General features: G+C 40.2%; 1 protein-coding gene across 1 annotated transcript in view; it reads right to left on the bottom strand.

Annotated features, from left to right (window-relative positions):
• Positions 1 to 4,753: 4,753 nt before the first annotated feature.
• The window catches only part of RAB32 (RAB32, member RAS oncogene family), a 59,863-nt gene continuing 44,565 nt past the window's right edge, over positions 4,754 to 20,051 (bottom strand). Inside the window, exons 2-3 of the mRNA XM_074946981.1 lie at positions 12,719 to 12,996; positions 4,754 to 9,683 (exon numbers count right to left, since the gene is read on the bottom strand). Of these exons, the coding sequence (XP_074803082.1) occupies positions 9,534 to 9,683; positions 12,719 to 12,996 (428 nt within the window). The 3' untranslated portion in view covers positions 4,754 to 9,533. The remainder of the gene's footprint in view (positions 9,684 to 12,718; positions 12,997 to 20,051) is intronic.

Here is a 20,051-nt window from a genome sequence, read left to right as displayed (position 1 = left end):
TAAGAACAATTCAAGGAAAATACACCTTACAATGAGATATTGACCTTGAAAGCTAGACAAATTCAAACTGAAAATAATGTGTAAATTTTTAGGGATGGAGTAATTAACCATTGGAACAGTTTACCAAGTGAGATTGTGGATTCTCCATCATTTGGCGTTTTTAAGTCAAGATCAGATTTCTTCCTGAACGATAAGCTCTGGTTCAACCACAAGTTATTTAGCTTGATGTAAGAATTACAGGGTAAAATTCAATGGTTGCTGTTATGAAGGAAGTCAAATTAGATAACCATAATAATTCCTTTTGGGCTTGAAATCTCTGAATCAGCTTTGGACACTTCAAAATCCATGCAGATGATCCCTGGTACAACCATCCAGAAGCTCCTGTTCAAGTCTTAGATTCCTCACTGGTAATTCCAGACACACAGCTGGCCATCCCTGAACAGGACAAAAGACTCACCTGATCTGGAATAGTCAGTAAGCAGAAATAACTCTGCATCTCTATTCAGGATTCTAGCCTCTGATACCGGGGTGATTCAAGAAGAGCCTGGTGAAGATGTGTCTTAAAGTAAAGTTTCTTCCAACCTCTACCGTATTTGACCCAGTGTCCCAGACAGACAAAAATGATTCCAAAAACCCCCCAAAACCATTAAAATACCTTGTCTTCATGGCTGAAAAAGTGTATTTTTAACCTCAGCATAACTAATGTATTTGAGCCATTCCAAGGTAAAAAACACAATGAAATCAAGACACTTCAGTTTTACCTGGAGGTAAACTAGGCAAAATGAAGTTGGTTTCACTATTTTTTTACCTCAGGATAGCGCACATTCATTAGTCACTCTGAGGTTAAAAAGCACTCTGAGATTTTTAAAGCAGTGAAGACAAGGTCAAAGACACCCAAGCCTGCAGAACTTCCCTCCCACCCGTGCTACTTTTGTGTAGGTATCCCTAAGCACTGGAGAGTCATTAGTCACATATTTACACTCCACCCCACTGCTATTTTCATTCCTTTAGAAACAACACCTCACATACTGAGAGAAGGCATGGTGGGGGAAATACGTGACCAAATGACTCTCCAGTTCTTAGGGATACCTACACAAAACAAGGAGTCACCTTCCCCTCACAAACAACCCCCCCCCCCCCCAATTCTAACCACTTTCTGGTGACTTGTAGCTGATCAAAAAAAGTCTGCTAGCTCTGGCCATTGCTATGGGGGAGTAAACAAGTTCTGCTCAGTGAGGGGAGGATTAAATGTACAGAACTATGGACTTCTGGGAAAACCTCCAAAAAAATAAAGCAAATTTGAGTTCCTGAATGCATAAATTTTTCCTAGTGGACTAAGGAACACAGAGTCTATTAGCAGAATCAGGCAGGTAGATAGATAGTAGCCATTCCCATCCCTGCCTCCAAGCCACGCACCTCCCACATCCTCTGGGACCCTCAAATTGTTTCACTGTGAAGTAGCAAGGATTATTGTGTATTTTATCATTAACTGGTTTAGAATTCAGAACCAAATGGACATTTGTGTTTAAAATCACTTCTATAGCACTGTAAGCTTATATAAATGAAGTCATTGTAACCGGGTGTGGGATCACCAACTGGTCCCCTCTGACCAACGTGGAGAGAATTTCTGCTCCGTTTTCCCCTCCCCTTGTGCAGGTGGTCAAAGGAAGGAGTAGGGAGTTCAGGAGACAGAGCAGGCCACTACTCAGGATCATAGAACTGGCCTGAACCTAATGTGACTGGATTAGCTGTAGTAGTACACTAGTTCCTACAGACCCCCCACTAAAATTGTTCCCCCATAGTGCTAGGCATCATACTAACACTCTGGAGTCAGCTCCTGCCCAGAAGAGCCAACAATCTAAAATACAAAGGGTGTGGACAGTAAACAGCCAGATAAAGTGACTCATCCCAGGTTACACAACAGCTCACTGGGGGAGCTGGAATTAGGATGCGGGTGAAATTCTGTTCTTTCTTTGATTCTAGTAGCTTGTTCATAGCTAGAAGAAAAGAATTCTCTTTGAATAAAACCCTTGCTGAATATAGCTGGTTTCCTCAGGGCCAAGAAACCAGTATGGTGCATTTCCTGTGGCCATCATTTTATATTTTTGAGGGCCCAGCCAAAATCAAGGCACCATTGTACTAGGTATGGTCTAAAAACACCACCAGATCCTGCTCTCAGAATGGAAGGAGTCTGCTGAAATGTTTTTCAGTTGCTGGGTTCTGACCTATCAATTTATGGGCTGATTCTAGATATAGTTTAACTGTATTTTTAAATATGTCAAGGAAGGCCTAAAGCAAGAGGAGGGGTGGTTGTTTTTTTTAAGTTAGAGCAGGTATATACATTGAAATTAGTAAATAGTTTAGCACTTAGTTATATAGCATGATAGCTTCCTGTGTGATCATGTCCCCCACTTATATATATATATGTGTGTGTGTGTGTATATATATATATATATATACATACATATATATAGGCTGTCAAACTATTAAAAAAATGAATCACGATTAAAAAAATTAATTGCGATTAATCATGCTGTTAAACCACAGAATGCTGTTTATTTAAATATTTTTGGACATTTTATACATTTTCAAATATGTTAATTTCAATTACAACACAGAATACAAAGTGTACAGTGCTCACTTTATTTTATTACAAATATTTGTACTGTAAAATAAATGTATGAGGTAAATTGAAAAATACTAAGTATTGTAGTGCAATCTCTTTATGAAAGTTGAACTTACATATGTAGAATTATGTACAACCCCCCCCGCTGCATTCAAAAATAAAACAATGTAAAACTTTAGAGCCTGCAAGTGCACTCAGTCCTACTTCTTGTTCAGCCAATTGCTCAGACAAACAAGTTTGTTTACATTTGCAGAAGATAATGCTGCCTGCTTCTTGTTTACAATGTCACCTGAAAGTGAGAACAGGCATTTACATGGCACTGTTGTAGCCGGCATCACAAGATATTTACATGCCAGATGCACTGAAGATTCATATGACCCTTCATGCTTCAGCCACCATTCCAGTGGATCTGCGTCCATGCTGATGACGGTTTCTGCTTGATAACCATCCAAAGCAGTGTAGACCGATGCATGTTCATCTTCATCATCATGAGTCAGATGCCACCAGCACAAGGTTGATTTTCTTTTTTTGGTGGTTTGGGTTCTGTAGTTTCTGCATCAGAGTGTTGCTCTTTTAAGACTTCTGAAAGCATGCTCCACATCTCGTCCCTCTCAGATTTTGGAAGGCACTTCAGATTCTTTAAGCTTGGGTCAAGTGCAGTAGTTATCTTTAGAAATTTCACATTGGTATCTTCTTTGCATTTTGTCAAATTTGCAGTGAAAGTGTTCTTAAAATGAACATGCTGAGTCATCATCCAAAACTGCTATAACATGAAATATTTGGCAGAATGTGGGTAAAACAGAGCAGGAGACATACAATTCTCCCCCAAGGAGTTCAGTCACAAATTTAATTACTGCATTATTTTTTTAATAAGCGTCATCAGCATGGAAGCATGTCCTCTGGAACGATGGCTAAAGCATGAAGAGGCATATGAATCTTTAGCACATCTGGCACATAAATATCTTGCGACACCAGCTACAACAGTGCCATGCGAATGCTTGTTACTTTCAGATGACATTGTAAGTAAGAAGTGGGCAGCATTATCTCCTGTAAATGTAAACAAACATTTCTCTTAGCGATTGGCTGAACAAGAACCGAGTGGACTTGTCAGCTCTAAAGCAGGGGTGGCCAACCTGTGGCTCCAGAGCAATATGCGGCTCCTTGTACAGGCACCGACTCCGAGGCTGAAGCTACAGGCACCAACTTTCCAATGTGTCGGTGGGTGCTCACTGCTCAACCCCTGGCTCTGCCTCCCTCCCCCCCCCCCCAAGCCTCCTGCACACCACAAAACAGGTGATCGGGAGGTGCAGGGAGGGAGCAGGAGACGCTGATCAGCAGGGCTGCCGGTGGGCAGGAGGAGCTTGGAGCCGGGGCTGGGGGAGGAGCTGATGGGGGGCTGCTGACATATTACTGTGGCTCTTTGGCAAGGTACATTGGTAAATTCTGGCTCCTTCTCAGGCTGGCCATCCATGCTCCAAAATTTTACATTTTTTTTTTTTGAGTGCAGTTATGTAACAACCCCACAGACATTTGTAAGTTTCACTTTCATGATAAAGAGATTGCACTACAGTACTTGTATGAGGTGAATTGAAAAATACTATTTTTAAATCATTTTTACAGTACAAATATATGTAATCAAAAATATAAAGTGAGCACTGTACACTTTGTATTCTGTATTGTAATTGAAATAGATATATTTGAAAATGTAGAAAAACATCCAAAATATTTAATAAATTTCAGTTGGTATCCTATTGTTTAACAATGTGATTAATCACAATTAATTTTTTTGTGATTTTTTGAGTTAATCATGTGAGTTAACTGTGATTAATCAACAGCCTTAATATTTATATTGCCATACATTTGATTTAGGATATGGCAATAATTTACCATACCTTTGACTAATCATTTATAGTTCAAGAAATTGGTTAATTAGGGCTGCTTTTGCTAAGAGAGCAGCAGGGGTCAGGCTACTCAGCAAATCCTCACAGAACAAGAATGGATTCAGCCCCCTTAGTCTATAGATCTTGAGAGTTGCAAAGATCAATATTTCTGTAGCCATACTATAGCAAGGAGTCTTGGTGACACTATTCCGTGGTGGCCAGTACTCTCTGAAATCAATCTCAGGAAGTTGGTGTGCTTCACTGGATGGTGGGGACAGCAAGTGAGCCTGGGAGACAGGATTTGTATCCTTTCCTTCATAGTAGCAGGAAAGAAAGTGTTAGTGGCCACCCCTGCCCATCCTTCCTCCCATACATGCAGTAGCTGAAGGGCAGAGGTGTAAAAGCTGCTCTTCTGCCCATACATATCCCAGCCCCTTTCCATTCAACATAGGGCCCTTGCCCAGATAAGGCAGTGGCAGCAGCTTAAGTAACTCACTCCAGGAAACATTTTGTATGCACGTTTATTTGAGGCAGTGAAATAGAACTTGAAGTGTATTCATACTAATACATACACAGCATAAAAAAGGATTTTAAGCAAGTCTTTGTACTGAAGGAACAGTATTATTTCAGGTGCTGGTAAAAGAATCCAAGGTAGTATGTGTTAAAAAACCATATATATGTAGGTACCCTAATTTCTTGGTAATGCATTTTTGAATACAAGCCACAATTGATAAAGGTTACCAAAAAAACCCACATCCACTCTCCATCATTTTCATACAGATCTTTATAAACAGACATTGATTACACAGGCACAGCTTCTTTAAATTGTCTTAATTATATGCCAGATGAAAATTGGCATGTTTCATATTTTCAGTGTACCAGTCTGTCCACAGTACAGGACTTTCATACTCTGTCAAATAATGAAACTACACTTGAATACATAATTTCTCTCAGACATTTTGCTATACCGTGTTCCATACCTATAAGAAATACAGACCCAGAATGTTCTAGCTTCTGTTTATTGTGTCCAGGGAGGCTGAAGTGTTCTCCTACTGGCTTTTGAATGTTATAATTCCTGTCAGATTTGTGTCAGTTTATTCTTTTGTGTGGAGACCATCTGGTTTGGTGCCCCTCTGCCATGTACATTGGCCAAAACGGACAGTCTCTAAGCAAAAGACTTAAAAGTGGCAATTCGACAACAAAAAACTTCAAAAAGAGACTCCAATGAGAAACTGAAGAACTGAAATTAATTTGCAAACTGGACACCATCAAATCAGGCCTGATTAAAGACTGGGAGTGGATGGGTCATTACAAAAACTAATTTCCCCCTACCATTAGTCACACCTTCTTGTCAACTGTTTGAAATGGGCCACCCTCATTACCACTACAAAAGTGTTTTCCTCCCTTGGTATTCTACTGTTAACTGAATTCTCGTAAGCACTGACCCCCCACTTGGTAAGGCAACTCCCATCTTTTCATGTATTCTGTGTGTGTGTGTATATATATATATACACACACCCCCCCCGCTACTGTATTTTCCACTCCATGCATCTGATGAAGTGGGTTTTAGCCCACGAAAGCTTATGCCCAAATAAATTTGTTAGTCTCCAAGGTGCCACTAGGACTCCTGGTTGTTTTTGTTTATTATATAGATTCTCAAGGGCTGAGTTGTTGCCATTGACTCAAGGCATTGAAGAAACCTAGGGATTATGATTTAGGATGGAGGTGGTAGGTCAAAAAAAATGAACTTCCACTCAGTTCATTTAGTCTTCAATATGTCCAGAAGTTCAGATTTTCCTACTTCATTCTCTTCCACAGTTAAAGTGCTTCTCAAATTCCCATACTGAAAGCTCACTCATTACTTTAACAACTCCTACATAGAGAACAGTCATGGTGGCTGGGCAAATTAAGGTTTTAAAAATAGGATGCCACATCTGCATTAGACAATACTTTGTGACTAAGAACCAGGAAGACTTTTTCCTATCTCTACCCCCAAATAAATTCAGCATCTTAGAGAGTGACACGACTGAAGCCTGGATACAGCTTTAACTTCAGGTATGGATAAAGAAAGTATGAATTTCTCCAAGATTGTTCCTGATATCTTGAGACTAGATGGTCAGATATCTGTTCACCTAAGATTGAACATAGTAAGTATGCCAGTCTGATCATTTCATTAACAGGTTTATGGTAAGTCTCCTAGCTTTGGCAGTGTGAAATTTAACAGTGACCTGCGATTCAACTGTTTCAACAGCAACTAAATTCAGTGGAGACTGCTTGTGAGAAATCTGGGCACTTTAATTTTGCTGTTGCATTTCAGAGAATAAATATCTAATATTTGAAAACTACTTTACTTTAAAAGTGACCAGTTTGACAGAAAGAAAAGAGGAAAACATTTATACTTTTCCATGGACTGTTTCTTCACTTAAAGTTTTGAAAGCTGAAGAGATTTGTTGAGGGTTTTTTTAAAATTAAAAAACTGACCTTTTAAACAGGTAATAGTGCCAGTTATATTAATAGATTTGTCAATTTGACAGGTTCAAGCCATTAATGAACCAAGTTAGTGTAATATTGCATATATCCAGGGATCTCGATAATACACAAGACCACAAACAGGAGACTGAAGATCGGTTAAGCAGAGATACTCAGATATTGCACATAGCAGCCTACTCAAGCAACATGAACTAATGGGCCAGTGTACATGTCTGATGACTGGTTAAAGCACTTTGGTTTTTGTACAGCTATAATTAGAACCAGAGATCTTGCATGCTCCGATAACTGCCATGATAGATGGCATGCCTCAACCCAATATTCTGTTTAATGGCTAAACCTTAGCAAGCAGACAGGTTTTATAGGCATGTCTGGAATTTACAGAACATGCCAGCGTTCTAAAAAGAGGATAAAAGGCTCCCACATACTAACTTTAATCAGTTTGGGGAAAATAGCATTGCCCCTGAGTGGACTATGGCATGAGGGGAAGGGAGAAAGTGTTCTTTCAAAACCACTTTCCCTTCAGAAAGACAGTCTACAAAGAGGTGGCCATGTTTTGAATTTTAAGAAACTTAAGTTTTAAGTATAAGCTACTTTAGCCTACTTTTCAAGTTTGGTTAATGTTACATATGGTAATTTTAAGTGTCTATCTTAAGATAAAACAGGAAATAAGAAGAGGGAGTTTAATATGGCAATGAATGGAGCAGAATGAAGGAAAAATAGTCTACAGACTTCAGTGAGAATGCATTCTTTTGAGAGAAACTGGAACACAAAAACACACAAGAGTCTTATTTCACACAGGAATGACGACAGTGTGCCTGAATTGTTTTATTTATTGCTTAAAAATAAAGAATTTATTTGTATGCATCTCATTAAAAAGTAGCTTGTACTTATGTACACTCACTTTAATAGGCAAGTATGAAAGACAGTGCATCTAACTGAGACACATAGATAGGGCTTATGACCTAAACTTTAACAATGTCAGACCAAGCAAAAACAAGAGAGACTTCAGAAAAAAATGGCAACTAAGGTGCAACATGTGGCAAAAAACCAGCCTCCAGAGCCTGTTGAGAAAGCAGGAGTTCCATTTAATGTAGGATTACCACAATCACTAGAGAAATGAATCCTTTTCACTAGCTGTCCTGCCCCCCCCCCGCCCCCCAATTCCTGCCATATTCATGAGTTGCAGAAGTCAAGACTTCACATAACCAGCCTCCTAGGAGGAGGCAAAGCAAGCTAGGACAGTTTCCTCACTTGAACTTTTAGCATTCAAAAATATTTAGGTATAAAAATTGGTAACATTTTCCATTTACACTTTGTACTGGTGAATTACGTGCAGCATGTGTTTTTATAATTAGTGAAGGCCTTTGTAATAGATTAACAACTATATCTGAGTGATTTAAAAAACCCTTCAATTTATCTTGGGATGCCTCTGAGGCCTCCCTCTTTTCCATGCGCTACTAATCAAAAGGTATTCCAAGACCAAGGTCTGAGTAATTCAAATCATTCATCTAGTCATACTGTACGCTAGTTTCAAAAACCAGTTTAAGACAAGTAACCAAAACTGGAACCTTTTCATGTATTGGCAGTCCTCTCCTGGATGAAGTTAAAGCTAGCATCTCAAAACGTTAGTGTATGAACTATTTCTGGTCATTCGTTTTAATATGTGCACATGGGTGATGCTTCCTTAGGTTATTTTAACTGGGTGCACTACACTAGGAAAAACCTGCTATTTGTGCTGGAATGTGTTTTACAGGTTCAAACTGGTTAACAGTATTTGAAGTAAAATATTCTCAGCTAATAACTGGAGATGCACTTGCTAGCATCTGTATCACTGCAGTAGCCATGTCACATAGGACACCTGAGTTTCCCTTCCTGATCTTCTGACTTGCCAAGTGGTGTGTTTATCTTGTATTGGGACTTAGCGGCAAAGTCAGGATGGGACCTCCTGCCATTGCTCAGTTATCCCTGTCCAGTTCAGGAAAACAGATTCACCTCCTCCAGGAGAACTGTAGTTACAGGGTCCTCACATTAGGGGGCAATCAACAGGGACAAAATAGTAGGTATGGGAAAGGAGGCAGGCAGGCAGCAGTGGGAGGTTACAGGTATAAGGACACTTGTGGCAAAGAGGCAAGTGCTTATTTCAGCCACAACTTCTGTCAAGAATGACTACTGTTCTGGAATACACCACAATATTCATCCTCTGAACTAACACCTAGCCTGGATACACGTCATACTGAATGTTGTCTGTATTCCTTTGAGAATAAAGTGTAAACTCCACCCTCCATTTTCCTGTCAGAAGAAGGTAACCAACTGCCAGACACAGATGCTCTTTTAGTGGAGAATGAATGATAAACCCAACACATTTTCAATTTTATACAAAAAGAAACTGTAAACACCCCAAAATATCACCAATTCAAAGATAACCAAACCCCTCACTTGGAATGTCCTTAATGCAGCACCATAGCAGCAGTCTGATCTAAGGAACAAGAGTCTTGCTGCTCATTCTGTCGCATTTACATGCAAGAGTAAAGGTAACATTAGCAACACTGTGATTTACTGTCCGCTCTCAAGGGGTCTGGGTCCAGTTTTAGTTTGCTCACATCATTCTCTTCATTAGGAAAGCTTTTGTAGTTGGCAAGGACTTTTTCCACCAAAAATCGAGCCGCTTCATCTATGTTGATGTTGTCCTAAAAAAGTTTGAAAGTTTAAAAAAAAAGTCAGTGATCTTTTCACCAACAGATTATAGTCATACCTGCCTATTAAAAAGGTTGGCAAATGCTCTTGTAGAAATTCTTTCTAACTTGACTTAGGCAGCTTTGATAGAGTTGAACACATTGCTTAGTATTCCTGCCTTAGGTGAAGGCTGCAAGTCCTTTAAAGCATGGGAAAGATTATCTAGTTTCACTGTACATTCCTTATATAGAAAAAGGATAGGTTCTCCTAATTTGATGAAGGGGACACCCTGGCCCACCTTGTGTACAGTGAGGGTGGATAGGTGCTTTACTTGGAGGGTCTGGTTCTGAAACATGGGTATTGTAGAGAATCTATAGGAATCTACAGAAATTCCCTAATCAGTAGAGGGAAGGTGGATAAGATAGGACCGAATTTACTGCCTCAGTGAAATGATGAGAGGGGATGCAGTGACTGGGACATTGCCTATTTCAGTTTAAGGGAGCTGTCCCAGCAGACCCATCCGATTGTTCAAGCAGACATAAGAACTACAATTAGAACCAATATCCAAATAAGAAAACTTGGCATGCTTTTATCCACATCCTTGCCTCTCCTGCTTTGAAGAGAAAAAAAGTAAGAAGGGCTTTGAAATGCAATGTGAACGACAGTCAGATACCGACAAGGGAATCACGTCTCAACCATACTGGGAAGTTGGGATGGAGCAATGGTTAATTATTGACAGACGAGGATAGTCTGTCTTGGTACTTTGTGGGCCACAATGAAAATCCATGGAGCAAAGCATACATCCTTTCAGTAGTGTGTTTAGAACCTGAAGATATGCAAGATACAGGGCATAGTCAAGCTTCAGCAAGGAATCTTTGCTGACTTCCCTCACTTCATTTAAAATGAAACAAGAAACTGGGTTTGAATTGATGGATTGAGGGATACAAATTAGTATCCAGACACTTGGTTATAAATAGATTTGGGGTGGTGGAGGGGGGAGCGCTGTGGAAATAAAGGATTTAAAGTGAGAAAATGACTAAAATGGAAGCTTCCTAAAATGAAGCATTAGAATATTAACTTGCCAGAGATTTTACTGATGGCTCTCACCATTTAAGTGAGATTAGGAAATAAAAAACAACTTTAGAATAAGTGGCCTTTGTGATTCACATTAGGCTGCCAAACACCCTCTGGCATACCAGCATGCATGCTGCCAGGTATTTACCTGAGTGGCTTTTTTGGGCCATTTATTTGGGCCAAATATTGCAAGATGAGCTACAATGGCTAGATGGCAAGGCTATCCATATTCTTTTTAAACCTTGCCTAGTAGCCTCAATGTTTTATATACCATCATCAGTAATGGCATTAGAAAGACCAAATATTCAGTATTGCACGCTCAGAGGCCTTAAATGCTGGGTTTTATAAAAGCTCAGAAGTAAATTTTACATTAAGGAATGGCTTTGTTACTCTTAACCAAGAAAACTAAATACCTTAGTCCTGTATTATGAAGGCTTCTGCAGGTGAAGCCCAGCTGGACTCCCAGGGCAAGGAAGTCTGCCTAAAAGGGGGGCTACAATGGTGCAAGGTACCTGTAAAACTTTCCTCCTGCTGATTGAGTCTGCACTAACCACCTGGGCCAAAAGCTGATTGATGAAGGAGCTTGGTCAAAGCATTCAGAAGACTAGCCAGTTCAATGTGTGATCTGTACAATCAGCATGTTCCGTGGGGAACCCTGACAACTATCCTGGCACAGTTCCCCTGAAAGCAAGTTGCAGCGGCTCCCACTGCAACATGGAGATGTAATTTGCCAATCAGTGCACCAACACGAGCCCATACACTTGCACAGGATGCATTTGGCTGTGACTGGTCACAGCCAACCATGTTCTGGGGCTGTAGGATTAACATTGTACGAGAATATGCAAGCAAGCACTGCCTGGGGATAGGGACAAATATGGAATTCCCTTTTACTAGATTGACCTAGATATCTACATGTACATCTTGAGGGTATCAAAAGTATCCCCACTTGTAGCCCATCTCGGAACCTTAAATACATTTGTATTTGGGAACAAGTCAGTTCTCAACTTGCTTTTAAGATGGGAATTTTTGATTAGATTCTCTTGGCAGAGAAACAGAATGTGCTGTACTTACAGCATCAAAAGAAGGGCAGCTGCTGCACTGCTGTAAGAGACACTAAACCTTCAACTCACAGTTTGGGTAGTAACTGCAATTTATGCATTAAAAAAGGTACTATCCAGAGAGATCTAAAAAGGTTATGGAGGACAAATAAATTTGTTAGTCTCTATGGTGCCACAAGGACGCCTCGTTGTTTCAGGGGAACAGTCACCCATAATGGAATTTCCAGCTACAAAGATTCTGTTTAATCTAAGACACAAGAAGCAGGGCATTCATCATTACGCCAGCAATGCAAGTTTACTGTAGCAACAAACTGACAGGCAGCGTTCTTGCGTTATCAAAGTCTGTTAATGTTGTACAAGGCATGGACCATCTTGCCTAAACTATTGTAACCTGTTTCCTGGCCTCTTCCCACCTCCTTCCACTGGGTTTGCTTAATGCAATCATCTCCTCTTTACTTTCAAAGCTCTCCATCTTTGCTCTTACTTAAGGTGCACCCTTCCTCCTCTACCCAGTCTCTTCTCAGAATCTCCTCTTCCCTTCCCCATTTTTCACTTCTCTTTTCACATGCTGGCTGCCTGGAACAGTCATCTCACATTTATGTCTATTTTTCCTATGCTGACTCATCTCAGAGACAGTTGAAGGGGAAGTGGACAAATAAATGGAGGGAAGCAAAGGGGCTTTGTGGTTTAGTGCAGTATATCAAAGGATCAAGTAGGCCAATAGCCTTCAGAATTCAGACTCAATGAGTTAAATCCTAATATGAAAAACTGTGGATTAAGGGAGAGTCTATGAATTCCCTTTGGGAATTCACTACTGCTAAACTGTGGAAAGCACTCAAGTACTATAATGATGGGCTGCAAAGTATTCACATAACAGAACTTTTACAAGACTATCCTTATTTTTCAGGAATGCTCACCTTGGCAGACGTTTCAAACCACCCAATAAAGCCACCTTCTCTGCAGAACTGGTCCATCTGAGAGGGATTCTGGCTGCCATCTTTTTTCTGGTCACACTTGTTTGCAAGGAGAACTGCAGGGATGGGGCTGCCATTTGGAAGTAGCACTTTACTGTCCAAGTCGTGTTTCCACTTGGAAACAGCTTCAAAAGTGGAGCCTCTTGTGACATCGAAGACCACAAGAGCACCAACTGCCTCCTTATAGTAAACTCTTGTCATGTTACCAAAACGTTCCTGGCCTGAAAGACAGAGCAACAACTTTACGTTTGTTTTTAAATCAGCAAAAGCTATTGATATAAACTGAAGTTATCCCAGGTAGATAAAAATTTTTAAAACGAAGTTTGTCAGATTGATACATCTGACTCTAGGATTAAGTACAAAATTATAGTTAGTTATTTAGGTAAACTGGAGAAACAAGTCCACTTGTGTTAAATCAGCATACACAGACCATCGCATAGATATGCAATGCATACCAGAGTATGGTACAACTGTTATAAGTCGATGACTGCTTAATATCAAACCATTTGTCAATAGTCAGTGGTAGTGGTTTTTCTTAACTCCTCTTTGGAGAGCCGATAGCATTTCCTAGGACAAAAGCAATGCCCTCTGAAGTGTCACTGGCTTGCCAGACCTACACCAAGATGTTTCAAATAATTTTCTATGACTTAAGTATTACACCCGATAGTTGAACAACAGATTTCAGAGAGCCCACAGTGGACCTACAGAGCGCTTCAATTTAGCAGCTAGTTCAATAGTGCATACCATGACAGATGTTATGGACACACAGTATCTGAGAATACTGTATCATTTTTATGAATGCTATGTATATCTGTAAGAGCTAGAAGTTCTATTCTAGCTCCACAGAGGAGTTAGAGGAATTTCCAGCAGGAATTGAAGCCACTAGAATAATTAATACAAATCCTTAGACTGGTAACCAGTCTGGTGATGCCTCAGTCCTGGAGGAACTTACATGTGCGGTTACCTTTAACCAGGTCAAGGAACTGTAATTCACCAGCCTGACAGTGGAGAGGGACACTTCCTCAGTCCAAGACCTGACAGGTTGCTATGACCAAGAGTGACAGAACCTGCAGAAAGGGTAAGAAGTACTGCAAAACCTGCCAAGGTCTCCATTTCAAAGATAACTTGTCAAGCAGTCAGTCATTTAAGACCTGCATATAAGCAGTTTATTATGATGTTCTCTCATGCTTTTGTTCTGAATAGATACTTTGTTTTATGAAGGTTGGCTGTCACTGCCCTGAGGAGAACAGGACTGCAAATGCTGAACTGAAGTCAGACTTACTCAGGTGATCAGTTAACTGCAGCCCAAACCCCAATCTAGAAAGCTGTGGGATCCTGCTCTTAGAAAGATCTCGGACCATCGCCTAATACAGGTGCCCTCAGGGAAGCCATGAGAAGGTCAGAGGTACAGTTATGTTGAGAATTGACACATACCATATAGTAACGGTAGAAGTCTCCAGTTCTTCTTAGGGAATCAGACTTGGAGGATGAAGTGTATGTAACAAACATTACCCATCCCTTTCCCAGAATGAGACATGTACTCAAGAGGCATTTATTACTACCAAGAAGTGGCTAAACACACAGCATTACAGTGAACCCATTTTTAATTTATGGGCCATTTTAAGTTTAAGCCTTTTCAAACTCATCTCTGGAATGCCTTCTAACAATTAACTACTTCAGAGCATTGAACAAGGAACCACATCAAGTTATAAAAAAATGTAAGCCTCTTTTTGAGGGTTAGAGACAGGAGAACAGAATCCATTCAGACTTAAAATCTGGAAAGCCAGATAGTGGCTTTCTATATAGTGGAAAGCCAGTTATGCTAGCCGTTGTCACTACTGCATCCCTAAAATACTAAAGACTGCTCACCTTAAAATCACTAAAGGAAGTTAACTATTAAGCAGAAATATTTATTTTATTAATACACTTGTATGCACTGAGACTGAAGCCAAGTTCATATTTTTTAATTTCACTGCTGTGTGGAATGGTGTCCCTAGTCTCTGTTTGTCAGAGGGTGGAGATGGATGGCAGGAGAGAGATCACTGATCATTACCTGTTACGTTCACTTGCTCTGGGACACCTGGCATTGGCCACTGTCAGTAGACAGGATACTGGGCTGGATGGACCTTTGGTCTGACCCAGTATGGCCCTTCTTATGAAAGCATAAAGCCTAGAAGCATGCTCATAATAGTCTGGCCATGTTTCAGTGTATGGTATATTACAAAATGCTAGAATATCCATGAGAAAGTTGGGCATGCTACTTGAATATCAAAGTGAGGTTAGAAAATTCAACTGGGGGAGGGGGGGAGGAGAGAGACACCTTCCGCTCATATTTCATAAGAAAGAAAAAGGAGGACTTGTGGCATCTTAGAGACTAACAAATTTATTTGAGCATAAGCTTTTGTGACCTACAGCTCACTCCATCGGATGCATGCAGTTGGAAATACAGTGGGGAGATTATATACACAGAGAACATGAAACAATGGGTAACATTGTTTCATGTTTGTGTACATAAAATCTCCCCACTGTATTTTCCACTGCATGTATCCGATGGAGTGAGCTGTAGGTCACAAAAGCTTATGCTCAAATAAATTTGTTAGTCTAAGGTGACAAGTCCCTTTTTCTTTTTGCGGATACAGACTAACACAGCTGTTATTCTGAAACCTGTAATATTTCATAGTGTAGGTTTTTTATACCATGCCCATCATGGTGATCCTTTTGAACATACAGGATTTGCTTAATGCAAGCTCTTCTAATATAAGAGGTAGTTAAATAGCAACTACGCTATTGTCATCTCAGGAACATATTTGTAAGTGCTCAACAAGCAAATCTCTCTGCCCTAACTTTTTTGGGTAAAGGAGACTGTTTAGCTGACTACAATATGTACTTCCCAGCAGAGGTAAACAAATATTAGCAGTACTCCACAACTCACTACATAGGAGAGTAACTAAAATAGTTTCACGCAGCATCAAGTCCTTCTAGACCAGTACCCTTATTTTAGTAATATCTGTTCTTAAATGTAATCTGAGATATCTGTTAGGAATGAACCTTTCTAGGACAAAAAAGGTGCCAGCCAAGCAGCTGCTAGAATCTGGAGTCAGCAATAACTGATGGAGTACCCCACAAGAGCCATTTAATTGGCGTGTGAAATGTTTTAACAGAAATAAAATAAGCTGTACAAGCCTGATAAGATACTTAACATACTAAGTAAATCCATTTAGTCATGTCTGAATATCAGTGACAGCAGAGTTTTCTGAAGCCTTCATGATCTCTCTCAAACTCTGAATGTGGAGTAGCTTACCTTCCAGTGACTTACTGCAAATAATCCATCCATTTCCCTGGCTGGTCATTCCCTACTATGACCATCCTTCACCATTCCTTCCACAATAAATCTCAATGTTACTTTCATCTCTATGTCTAATGTGAGACAAGTACGTAAGTTTGCAGCTGATTTCTGACACCAGGGTCTGCTTCTCTTCAATATTTCTAACGTAGTCTTCCCCTATTCCCTCCCTTCCAGGAAATATGTAAGAGCCTTTGCCAGCATTTAAAAAGCTTCAATTTTCTTGTCAGCATTAGCTTTCCCATGATTCACATCCATATGCCAAAAGTTAAGAGTCTCACCAGTTGTCCCTTCATACATTTCAAGATGCCATGTCCCTCCCCCAAATACTTTAAATGAGGCCGTAGCTGAGTGAGCAATCCCAGTCTTTTCAATTTCTCTGCAATGGTTCCTGGGTTGCAGACAAGTGATCCCAGATAATTTACTGCCTCTACAGCTTTGTCTGTTAATCATGTCATCTTGCATCCTGTTTATTAGCAGTTTTCATTGCATTCAGGAAGATTCCATATTCCTCACCGGTTTTGCACACTGACATTGTTGCATTGCATCACTGAGTTGTAGCAGAAAGCGTTGAGTGTCATTAGCAGATCTGAGGTCAGTTAAGAGGTGTCCACCAGTAGAAATCCCAGCTCCTTCCACTTGGAAGGTTTGACAACGTTCTCATAACACATTCTGTGCATATAGTAGAGAGGGTCGGGGACAAAATATATCCTTGTCTCACACCCTGACAGTGGGTGATTTTTCCACTGGGTATCTATTGCTGTTTGCTGGAATCCCCATGACGACTAGTATGTTCTAAAGACAGTCATGTTGGACAGTATGAAACACTTTGATTAGTCAACAAAGCACATGATCAATGGGTGATATACACTCTGCATTCTGTAAATCATGTGATAGATATTTGCAATTAGGTCATGTGCCTTGGCCCACTCTGAAACCAGCCTGTTGTGGTCGTGGTTCTGCTTCTATCTCTCCCCCCCACGCAATTCTAGATCATATAGAGCAGAAATTTGCTCGTGTGCTATATCAAGGCAATGGTACAATAGTTACTGAATGGAGGTGTCTCCTTTCTGTCCTTACCAAAGAAAGATTCTCTTCAGCCAGTCCCCGAGTGAGTCCTACATCATTGCAATATTTTCCAACGTAAGTACTGCATTTCCAATCACCGAACAATTCTGAAGGCACATTTAGCCCTGGTGCTTTCCCAGGTTTCATTTTCAAACAGCATGAGTCTCTTCCTCTCACAGGATTGATTGTCATCCTGTGTGATAACTGGCTGTGGTGAGACATGCAGATTATTACAGTAACTTCTCCACTTGTGTTTACTATCACCCTCAGTGAGAACTCTGCCGTCACACTGTTATTCTGTTTGATAGAGGGGAAAACCTTTTGGTAAGAAGTCTGACCACTGGACACATATTTTGTATTATTACTTCTTATAATTCTGAAGTTCCATACATTTTGCCCTTATAATTCACTTTGCTTGTCTAAATGTAACTTTGAATCTGTCTGCTCAGTTCCTTGTATTCCCCTCCCAGGTTCTTCCAGTTCCAAGCCACTCTTTCATTCTTCCACCAGCTCAAACACCCTCTCAGTTAACCAGGGTGTGGTCAAACACTGACTTCTTGGAATAGGTGTTTTGGTGGTGCCAAGCATAATAGTTTTTGTTCTATTCCAAAATTCACTGGGGTTGTTTTCACCCATGCTGATCCCTCAAACCCATACTGGACAGAAATTATATAATTCTCATTGATTCTGGAGAAGTCCAAACTCAGTGGACTTATAATGTTTGACAAGTTTTAATTATGTTTGAAGCTAACTGCTGACTGTCTGACCCACTTCAGATTACATGCACTCAGGGAAATCTTTGTTCATTGGACATTTGATCTCCAGAACTGCTATAATATTAGAGAGTCAATTTGGTTGTGTCATACTATCAGGCGACCTCCATGTGTGCAGCATCTAGGATGTTGGTGAAAATAGTGTTTGTAATGAACAGGTGATTAGAGCAGCAGAATTCAGCTAGCCATCTTCCTCTCAATTTGTGAGCAAATACAAGCAGCACAGAAATACAGTACAGGCATATTCCCTTATCTGGGAGCAGGGCAAACAGCTAAGAGGGGAGGACAGTTTGACCCTTTTAGTACATTAAGAATAACTGATATTGACTTGCTCCTCCTCAGATGTTACATCTGAAATAGAAGCAGGATCTTTGAGCAAGATAGAAGGAAGGAAGTGGGAGTCTCAAAATACATGATCACTACATAATCCCAACCTCAAATAGCTGCAGGCAAGACAGTCAAGCAAGATGTAGGGCATTTCCAAGAAGAGGACTGAGTGGGTAGAGATGGGGAGGTGACTGGTAAACCAGGGAACTGTTCAGCCTTCCTGTAGTGAACACAGGACAAGTGTAGCAACATTAATTTGCAATCAGTGAGGAAAGCAAAGTAAGCAATGAGAATTTATAAAGGAGGTATTGCTAGAACTGAACCAGTACTAAAAATGAATACTAAGCTAGCGACCCCTAAAACTGAATAAGCTACATAATACATCACCTTCAAGAGATTTATTTTCTAGCACACTTAAAGGTGCCATGTGCTCACTAAAAAAGGGTACATGTTGAAAACATCTTGCAATGCAGTTGTTAACTTTAGACCAGACAGTTTCATTAAAAAACCAGGAAAAGGAGTGAGGAGCAGATGAAGGACATGGGTTATAGATCTGGTTATGCAGATTGTCCACTTCAGATTGCATACACGGTGGTACAATTATTTTAAATGTGAAACAACATTAACAGCAGTTTAAAGCCCTAATTTGAGATCAGCTGTTCTAAATAGCGATGCTTTTCTGAATGAGGTACAGGAAGAGCTATGAGCTATTTTCATGAATCAGAAAGCGCTCTGGGAAAGGTAAGTGGCAGAAATCACAGCAAGAGTTAGTCTGTGTGGAGCAGGGAGCTTGACATATACCAAGTATGGAAGATTTTTCTGCCTTTATGATTTCCTTATGTGCATTTCCAGCTAAGTTACAGGTGATTGCATCACTAGGGAATTGTCTACACTGGCACTTTATAGTGCTTCAACTTTCTTGCTTGGGGGGTGAAACACCCCCCCCCCCCAAGTGCAGCAAGTTTCAGCACTGTAAAGCACCAGAATATAGACAGTGCACTAGCACTGGGAGTCGGGCTCCCAATGCTGGTAGCTACGCCCCTTGTAGAGGTGGTTTTTTTTTTTTTTTTTTTTTTAAAAAAAAAAGAGTGCTGGGAGCGCTCTGCTGCAACTACACAAGCCACGTTAAAGCGCTGCCGTGGCAGCGCTTTAATGTTGCCAGTGTAGACTAGCCCTAGGAAATATTACTTTAAGTGTCAAAACCACAAATGCGTGATGGAGAACTAGTCAGCTCTGAAGCCTAGATGAACACTTCCTAAACCTCTTTATCGTCTAGAGTAATACGACAGTGTTGGTTTTAAAATGGTCCAGATGTAAACTTGTGACTGCTTAAAATACATGCATTTGAGGTAAATGTGCACTTCAGTAAAAAAAGTACTGTTAGTTACCCTACAACAAGTAGGGTTCAAGACATGTTATCCTGAGAGATACCTGTGTGAACAATCACCTGGAGTTCAACTTCTCATTTCTAAACTCCTATGCACATTGTGTAAACGGGAACATTAACCATTTTAACAGTCACTTATTGAAAGTTCTTAAATCAACTTATCGGCAACACTAAAGAAGTGTAACATTTGAAAGAAATATATTTGCCTTGAAAATAAATTAAACCTGAGTTTGTACATGAGACAATGTTACTCATATTGAAGCCAATGGTTCCTGCACTTAATTTAACAAGTACTGCATGACTGAGTGATTGCTGTACTACTTTTCAAACAGCACCACGTTTCTACTATGCAGAAAGATAGATTTAGTAAATCTAGCG

Source organism: Natator depressus, chromosome 3, assembly GCF_965152275.1.
Source record: "Natator depressus isolate rNatDep1 chromosome 3, rNatDep2.hap1, whole genome shotgun sequence".
NCBI classification, from domain to species: Eukaryota; Metazoa; Chordata; order Testudines; family Cheloniidae; genus Natator; species Natator depressus.
This window is presented reverse-complemented; position numbering and strand designations above follow the sequence as displayed.